This window comes from Lampris incognitus, chromosome 11 (genome assembly GCF_029633865.1).
Source record: "Lampris incognitus isolate fLamInc1 chromosome 11, fLamInc1.hap2, whole genome shotgun sequence".
NCBI classification, from domain to species: domain Eukaryota; kingdom Metazoa; phylum Chordata; class Actinopteri; order Lampriformes; family Lampridae; genus Lampris; species Lampris incognitus.
The window spans coordinates 15,836,750-15,846,737 of NC_079221.1; the positions used below are offsets into that span (position 1 = coordinate 15,836,750).

General features: G+C 46.6%; 1 gene segment (V, D, J or C); it reads right to left on the reverse strand.

The window, feature by feature from the left end:
- Window positions 1-1,254: 1,254 nt before the first annotated feature.
- Window positions 1,255-1,936, reverse strand: LOC130120525 (immunoglobulin kappa variable 4-1-like; the record flags this gene model as incomplete). The annotated part of the segment is given in 2 exon segments: window positions 1,255-1,577; window positions 1,880-1,936. Coding segments are annotated over 2 exon segments (372 nt in total), but the record flags the coding sequence as incomplete, so codon positions are not given.
- Between the last annotated feature and the right edge of the window lie 8,052 nt (window positions 1,937-9,988).

Sequence of the window (9,988 nt, forward strand, 5' to 3'; positions counted from 1 at the left end):
CCCTATGTTGCAGTATTTTGTGTTAAATATTTGTTATATTGGCTTCCTGCTTAAGTTGTGGTTCTTCTTGCTTAAGTTGAGGTTTTGTGTGGCTGCACACACATTTGGTTTGTTCTGTTGTGGTAAATGTTGCGCCTTGGTCCTCTGGCCCCCTAGGGCCCAGAGGACCGTGTGTGTTTTAAGAGCACTTCATTCATCAAACGACACGTTAATTTAGGGTCTAGTTTCTGTGCAAGCCTCAAAGTATAACAGAGATGCACATGTGTACAGGCTTCACTGGAGGTTCAGATTTAAGGGGAAAGCCAGAACCATCTCCCTGGAGTAGGAAGGTGTCCAGTGTTCTGCTCAACAGCTATGACAGGGCCAGGGACACATTTGCTGTTGCAGCATGGTATTTAACAGCTAGTATTTTAGCATGGTGGCCCAGTGGTTACTGCTGTTGCCTCACAGCAAGAAGGTCCTGTGTTCGAACCCCAGGCTGTCCCAGGTCCTTTCTGTGTGGTGTTTGCATGTTCTCCCTGTGTCTGTGTGGGTTTCCTCCAGGTGCTTCGGATTCCCTCCACCATAAAAAAAACAGGCATGTTAGGGTTAATACGCCTGTCTATGCCATTGAGCAAGGCAATGGAAAGAAGAACTGGAGTTGGTCCCCTGGAGCTGCAGCTGCCCACTGCTTTACCTTTAAACTTAACACATTATACTTTAAAAAAAATGCAAGGATGACAACTGGAAATTTTGTTTTGGCATTTTTATGTTAATTTCTTTAACACAACCTTAACGATCAATTGATTTCAATTACTGTAACATGTAGTTGAATACATCATTAAACATATTGGTGCATCAGTTTATTTTGGTTAAAATAATAATTCTTTTTCAATAATGTTTCAAAGTAAATCTCACACTTTCATGTAATGTAGGATTTACTTTCCGTTTTATTGAAATGGTACTTTTTGTGTGATTATAGGATATATACATATTTTAGGACAACAAAAGAAAAACATGGACAAAACTGCCAAATATGACTTTTTTTATTTATGCATTAGTATGAAAGCAGTAATATGATGACAATTATAGAATCGGGGAAAAAGACAATGCAACAAATACTAAATATTAGAACAAGACCAAGAAAAAACATTACTACAATGATAATATTATTGTTATTGATGTTGTTCTAGAGCTTACCGTATGTTCCAGCTGGCAGATCAGTCACTGTGAAACAGAGGGAGGTTTTTGTACTGCTCTCTATCACCGTGTGAACACATACTGACTATTGATATAGTGGTAACTCTGACAGTAGTAAACTGCTGTATCCTCAGCCTGGACTCCACTGATGGTCATGGTGAAGTCAGTCCCAGACCCACTGCCACTAAACCTCGATGGAGTTCCTGACTGAAGACTGTTTGTCCCGTAAATGAGGAGTTTAGTAGTTTCTCCAGGTTTCTGTTGGTACCAGGCAACATAGGGAGTGCCCTCATAATTATAAGCAGGTTGACTCAGTTTGCATCCCAGACTCGCTGATTCTCCTACATTGACAGTTTTCATTGAAGGAGTCTGAGTCACAGTGACCTGACTGCTTGATCCTGAAAACAAAAACACACAAACAGACTGAAAGTGAAGGTCTTCATTCTCTCACATGTACATTTGGAAATCTCTGTGAAAGGACTGATTTGTTACTCATTAAATCAAATAAACACATATAATCCTTTCTTAAGGTTTTGTTTTAACTTCAACTAAACAGTGTAAAACACAAACAGGGACTTGGTAGAAATAAAGTGTAGGTTGGGAAACACAAAGTGTTGAGATCAGAGAAAGTTCTTTCAGGAGAGAAAAAGTTCAGATGAGGAAAACAAGGAAGACAGTGAATCATCTCTGCCGGTCTTACCTTGAATAAAGGCAGCACATGTCAGCATGAAAATGGTGGTCAAACACATGGTTTTTACCTTTGCTGTCACAATGAGCAAGTGTTGGTGATTATGCTTTGGACTTGCAGAGTTATAAAGATTTCATGAGCACTGAAGCGTGTCCTTCAAATAAGAAGTGTCCCCTCTATGCAAATGACCTTCCTGATTAAACTGCTGTTAGCAGCAGATGTGTATATAATGTCCTGTGAGGAAACACCGTCTTGTGTGTGCTGCAGTCAGTTATTACAGTAGTTACCATCACCTTCTTTGACTAATGTCAAGTTAGATTAAGAAGGACGTTATCTTGGATTAAGACCACTCTATAACACGTTCATAACACCTTGAGAAGTTATCTCTACATTATCATGCTTTGATTTCATGATATTCAGATTATACCATTCACACACTTAAACTGAAATCCAGGTCATGATCAAACTGAAATAAATAAACATATTTTATGGTTTTTCATTCATATCCAAATACAAGCTCCCCTATATATACAAATAATCCTCCAAAAATCAGTTGCTATTGTCTAACATTCCTGGTTGTTGTGCCCCGGAGATGAACTTAATCCCAAATCAAGTGTTGCCTGAGAAGATTTCTGCACCCATAAGAAACAAACAGGAGATAACAAGAATGGCTGCTAACTGAAGCTACAGGACATGTCCTATTGTCCACAGTGTCTCTGCATAGACAGCGACCCAGCTAGTGTAACGGGGGCAGTCCTATGCTGTTCTCTGCTGGTCAGCCTGCTGCATGCCCGTCACTCTCATCATTAGCTCTGCGTTGTGTTCTAGTTGGGTGGGGCCCCAGGTGTTGTGGGGGGCCCTCAGTCTCTCATCATCATCATCACGATCAAGGAAGGAGCGGGGACACACAGGACTCTATTTGGCCCACCTTGCCATTTATTTTGGTTTCAAACCCTTCGACAACCGTCCAGTCCTCCAGCGGGAGCGGTGTTTCTTACGGACGTGGGGGTCGAAGTTCAACCACTGCCCGGACTCCACTCGTGTGCGTTAGAAGTAGAAACCGTCCACGGGACTCCGATGTAAGAAAGGATAAACAAGTATTTTATCCCACAGCTTGCAGTATCTTCTTACAGGGATACTCAAGGTTACGTTCTCCTCAACCAGCAAAACTGTCCCACGGTCAGAAACACGTGTGGCTCGGCTCGATTGCTGCTTGAGACTCCTCCCACAAAACAAAAATGGCCTCTCCCGCGTTCCCTCTTCCGTGTACCCAGAAGACCTCTCTCTTAAAGCGACAGTACACGTATATGACGGTCGTTGGAAAACATACATAAAAGTAAATAATGACATAAAATAAAATGTAGTAAACACAAATAACAGCACACAGACAGGATTTGGTGATATTTCATACTCAAACAAAATAAAATAAAAACAATTTTAACCTGGTTACATTCACCCCCCCTGAAATTCACCAACATCCTGACAGCAGGATAAAAAGAGAAAGAGGAAAGGAAAAGCCCATCACTGACTACTGGCACAAGTGAAAAGAAGGACCTAGTCCTCCAGTCAACTTAGGAGCTACCTCGGTTACGAGGTTCAGAAAATAATGAGGTTGATCAAGTCTCAGTATTCCCCTAGATCAATGTGACGCCTGATACGCCACACCATGCACTTGGCCCAAAACAACCCTGTCTGATAGACACCTAATAACTCACATTAAACTAGTTTGAATGACTCCAACCTCCATCAAAGTTCAAACCCTCACACTCCGTAGAAATGGCATCTGAGCCATAGATTCTATTAACCTGTTCACTGACCTCACCACCCTCCCTGTGCGTGTCCTAACCCGACCATCGCTCTCTACTTGTGTGCGTGAGACAGTGCGAGCTGCAACATCTGTATCGAGTGAGTGTGGTGCTTCTGTGTGCGAATCAGTGTGAGATATAACACCAACATCGAGTGAGTGTGATGCCTCTATGTGTGGTGCATGTGTGTTGTGTGGTGCGTGTGTGTTGGGTGGAGTCTGAGCAGTGGCCCCCACAGGACTGACTACCAGACTAGACGGAATGAACTCTTCCGCTTCTGCCCACTCAGATCTAGGCGAGTCTCCAAGTGATGAGACTGCTAGCCCCACTGCATCCCCTGAGACCGTCAGGCCATCTGCACTGTCCTCCTCATCGGACTCTGCGCAGTCAAGCAACTGACTGGTTGTACTGGACTCCTCACCCTGATCTAACTCAGGAAGGGGCAAGAAGTTGACCTCCAACAAACGGTTCCTGTGCACCACTCTGGTGTGCCCCTCTGCATCCTGAATCTTGTAGACGTGGATATTGGGGTTGACACCGACAACCGTGTACACTCCGTTCTCCCATTTGTCAGCCAACTTTCTCTTCCCTCGCTCAGTCTAGACTGCGCTCGCCAACTCCACCATCACTGATCCCCGTGAGCTGGCAAAGGAGGCTGACCGATTCTTCGTCGCTGTAGTGATATAACGCCATGTATATCCACTGGAACTACACTAGGTGTTATGTACTACCCGGACTGTTATTATGGTTACACCACTACCATGTATGGTTATTACGTCTGCCTACTGAGCCACGATTAAACCTGAGTTCTATAACCCGGTGTGGTCATTGATCCTCGACCAATACTACCCCAAGTATTACTTCATGGTGGCAGCGGTAAAGTACTCTCTATGAAGAATGACGATAGACTGATAAAATTGTCCGTGGATAATTTCTGTCATCATTCAAGCAAGAGTGCGCCGGAGCTGAGCTAGCCGCAAAGCTAACTAGCTAGCTAGTAACAGGAGAGGTCATGGCATCGCATCTACCGACGATGAATTGGTCAGACCCGGACCTGGGTGAGGCAATTTCACTGTATAAACAGAAAATGGCTCTGTATTTAGAAGATGAAGAAATAAATGGCGCAGCTTAACAAGCTAGGAAAATATGTCCTGGAATCGGAGATGAAGGATTAAAAAGACTGAACGCCAGTGGCCTCACTGATGATGAAAAGAAAAAGCCTGCCAAACTATGGGACTTCTTTGAAAAACAGCTAAAGTTGAACGTAAATTTCAGAATCCATAGACTGCAACTGATGCAACACAGATAGAAACCAGATGAGAATATTGATGATTTTGTGACCAGAGCCAGAACACTAGCACAGAAATGTCAGTTTTCAGACGAAGAGCTTAACGAGCGTATGATTGAGCTTATTATTGCGAGCACTCCCCATGATGCCCTGAGGAATGATCTATACAGCAAACCAAAAGGATATTCCTTAGCAGAGGTTCTGGCCGAGGGACGAAAATATGAAGCCCTGACAGCATGCAATGAACAGTTAGACAAACTTAGCCTGTCACACAATGAGAGAATCCACGCTGTGGACAGGGACCGCATATGTCGTAACTGTGGGAGAAGCCACAAACCACGTCGCTGTCCTGCATATGATGATGAATGCAATGCGTGTGGTGCAAAAGGTCACTGGGAGCGGTGCTGCAGGAAGGCCAAACGAGAGCGCCAGGAACACTCCAGCCAGAGCAGGAGCGGGGGAAGTAAGTCACACACACCATAAGACAAACAGCACAAGCGCAAAACCTATATAGACAAAAAGCAACAGAGCAGGACTCGCATACATGCTGTAGAGAGTAGCAGTGAAACAGACAGTGAGAACGAAAGTACTTACCAGAAACAGTTCCACTCCATAACTATCAGTGAAAAGTGCATGCATAGCATAGACAGCAAGCCGGCGAGAGAGGAGGCGTACACAGTCCTGAATGTGACACCATCTGACCTACCTGGTCGTGGATACACACTACGTCTGAAGATAGACACAGGTGCGTCAGGCAACACACTCCCATTGCGTACCTTCAAGCAGATGTACGGTGAAAATGCATGCACCCAGAAACGACCTGAAAAAAACCAACAGGAGGCTATCTGCATACAGTGGTCACGCCATCCCCTGCCTAGGCACCATTGACATTCCATGCCAGTACAAAGAATCCAAATGGATCAATGCAAAGTTCTATGTTGTAGACGTACCAGGGCCAGCCATAGTTGGGCTGCCAACATGTGAACTGTTAAACCTAGTGACTGTCAATGTAGATGCAGTGACCGAGAAAGGACATGCAAACCAGAAAAAAGTCAACACAAGACAGACAAAACCCAAAATGACCATATCTAACAGTGCAGACCTAAAGAGAGCATACCCAGACCAGTTTGACAAAATTGGCAACTTCAGTGGAAAGGCCAAGCTCTTCCTGAAAAAGGATGCTGAACCATTCATAGACCCACCACGTAAGTGCAGCATTCACATCAAAGACAAACTGAAAGATGAACTGAATAACCTAGTCGAACAAGATGTGTTAAGAAAAGTAGAACAGCACACAGACTGGTGCTCGAGTCTGGCATACAGCACAAAGAAAGACGGTTCCCTTCGCATATGCTTAGACCCCCAAAAGCTTAATGCCAACCTTAGGAGATGCCCACACAATATTCCTACTGTGGAGGAACTGAACCCGAAGTTTGCAAATGCAAAAATATTCAGCAAACTTGACGCAAAAGCTGGATATTGGTCAATAAACCTAGAGGAAGAGTCACAACTGCTAACCACATTCCGAACTCCATTTGGTAAATAATGCTGGAAACGTTTGCCATTTGGTCTCAGTGTCTCTCAAGATCTCTTCCAGGCAAAGATGGACCAAATCCTGGAGGGGCTCGACGGTGTCGTCAGCATAGCCGATGATATCGCAGTCTACGGAGCAAGCGAAGAGGAGCATGACAGGAACCTGACCAACCTGATGGAGAGAGCAGCCAAGACAGGTTTTGTGTTCAACAGTGACAAGTGCACAATCAAACAGACAAGCATCTCATTCTTTGGCAACCTGTACACAGACAAAGGTATCAAACCTGACCCAGCCAAAATCAGGGACATCCAGAAAATGCCGACACCCCAGAACAAAGATGAACTGAGCAGATTCTTGGGGATGCTGACCTACCTGTCACCCTACATCCCAAAGTTCGCAGACAAAGCACACACACTTGAGGGTGCTGCTGAAAAGTGACGTGCCTTGGACATGGGACACTGACCACCAAAAGAGCTTTGAGGACCTGAAATCAGTTATCAACAAACATGACTGCCTGAAGTACTATGATCCAAGCACACCTCTGACACTTGAGGTCGATGCATCACAGAAAGGACTGGGCGTGGCATTAGTGCAGAACAAAAGACCCATAGCTTCTGGCTCAAAGACACTGGACGACTGCCAATCCAGGTACAGCAACATAGAACGAGAAATGCTGGCCATAGTCTATGCAATGCAGCGATACCATACCTACCTGTATGGGAAGTCATTCATTGTAGTTACAGACCACAAACCCCTCGTTACCATATGCACAAAGCCACTGCATGCTGCCCCGCCACGGCTTCAGCGAATGCTGATAAAAACACAAGGATACAACTACGAGTTCACGTATCGACCAGGAAACCAGATGGTCCTGGCAGACACACTCAGCCAACTACCCAACCCTGAGAACAACAGCAACATCGAGCTGGACGAGCGCATTGACGGAATAGAGGCAGAAGTCGAGGATCCAGAGATGCTCACTGTTGCAATGATAAACTTCTCTCCCGAGAAACAGGACGCACTCCGCACGGAAACCACCAGCGACCCCAGACTCAATGCACTGAAAGAGCTGATCCACCAGGGATGGCCAGACAACATCAAAGCTCTACCAAGACAACTACGTGAGTACTGGTCATTCAGAGATGAGCTCGCAGTTGAAGCAGGAGTCATATTCAAAGGCAGACAGGTGCTCATCCCAGACTCCATGACTGATTCTATACTCAAACAGCTGCATGTAGGACACCAGGGCATCGAAAAGACTGGGCGACTGGCGAGAGAAAGTGTCTACTGGATCAGAATGAACGATGACATCGAAAGAGTCTGCAGGTCATGTAGCGTATGCGTGGAACATCAGGATGCAAATCCAAAGCAACCTCTCAACCCACACAACACACCGTCAAAACCATGGCAATCCCTAGCTTCTGATCTATTCGAGATTGATGGACATCAGTATTTACTGATTGTGGACAGATATTCTAAGTTCCCTCTAGTGGATGAAATGCCCATGCCTGTGTCCAGCCGAGCAGTTGCACAAAAAATGGAAATGTACATGTCTCTTTTTGGAAGGCCTGACGAGATACTTACAAATAATGGACCCCAGTACACAGGGCACGCGTTCCAGAAATTCACGGCTGACTGGGGAATCAGGCACGTGACAAGCTCACCCCACTATCCAAAAAGCAATGGATTCATTGAGAGGCATGTGCGACACATCAAATCCATTGTGAAGAAAACCATGAGACAAGGAGGTAACATACAAGTGGCCTTACTACAGGTCAGAGCAACACCCATCGACAGTAAACTACCATCACCAGCAGAACTGATCTTCGGATAGCCAGTCACCACCCTGCTGCCGAGTCGAGGGGACCCAGGCAAGGAGGAAAACCGACTCCACCTGGAGCAGAGAACAGCAAACATGAAGGAACATCATGACCGCAGCAGCGGCAGAGAACTACCTCCACTCGGTCCCGGACAGCACGTATCTGTCCTAAACAAGGAAAAAGGGACTTGCTATCCAGCCACCGTCGTACAAAAGTGCGATGACCCAAGGAGCTACATTGTGCAAACATCAAATGGGAACAAACTCAGACGTGGCAGGAGCCACCTGCGGGAAATTCACCACCCCCATGCACTGAGGACCGCAAGAACCCGCTTCACAGAACCTCAACGGGACACTCATGCAGCTGGAACATCTTCCAGACAAACCTGTGAAACACACAAGACAGTACGCACAAGATATGGAAGAGCTGTTTCCAAACCAGCTCACTACAAGGACTATGAGTAGAGACAATCACACACAAAAGGAGGGCTCTGAATATGTTTATTGTTTTTTGAGATGGACAATTCTGAGTGTGTTGTCTAAAAAAATAAAAAATAAAAAAAAGAGAAGGCAACCTGATATAACGCCATGTATATCCACTGGAACTACACTAGGTGTTATGTACTACCCGGACTGTTATTATGGTTACACCACTACAATGTATGGTTATTACGTCTGCCTACTGAGCCACGATTAAACCTGAGTTCTATAACCCGGTGTGGTCATTGATCCTCGACCAATACTACCCCAAGTATTACTTCAGTCGCTACACAACGTTCCTCCCATGCCGGGGTGCTGGCTCCTACCTTCACTGGCCCCCCGCCGACATCGCGGGCGTGGCCCGACGGTGGCGCCACAGCGTCAGACCGCTACAAGCCCTCTGGACTCTGTATGTACCACGCTCGATTTGGTGCGAAAGCTAAACGGTGCCGTTTCCCCTGCAACTACAGGCCGACGGGAAACGAGAGGGCCAACACTCAGTAGTGGCCATGAGTGTTGGCGATACGAGCAGGCTACTCTTCATCCTCGACACCATCTCCGGTCGGCGATTTCTCTGTGACACGGGCGCACAGAGAAGCGTGCTCCCTGCTACTGACGTCGACATCATGGGCAGGGAGCGGGGCCCCCAGTTGGCGACGGCTGACGGCAGCCCTATCCACACCTAAGGCGTGCGGTCTGTAGAACTGTGTTTTGGTGGACAACGTTTCACGTGGGAGTTCATCATGGCCAATGTAACGCTTCCCCTCCTCGGAGCTGATTTTTTATGCGCTTACGGTTTGCTAGTGGACATTCAGAACAGCCGTCTGGTCGATGCCTTAACCTTCTCCTCCTTCGCATGTACGAGGGGGGAAGCGGCCTATGCAGGTCTAGCCAACTCTCTCTCAGAGGCAGACAAGTTCAACCGCCTCCTCGCTGAGTTCCCTGACCTCACCCAGCCTACCTTCTCTGCACCCACCGCTAAGCATGGGGTGGAGCATCACATTGCTACGAAGGGGCCCCCGGTCTATGCCAGAGCCAGGCGTCTCGACCCCGCCAAACTCGCCATTGCCAAGTCTGAGTTCGAGGACCTGGAACGCATGGGGATCATCCGCCGCTCTGACAGCCCGTGGGCGTCCCCACTCCACATCGTCGCTAAGCCTGATGGAGGTTGGTGCCCATGCGGGGACTACCGCCA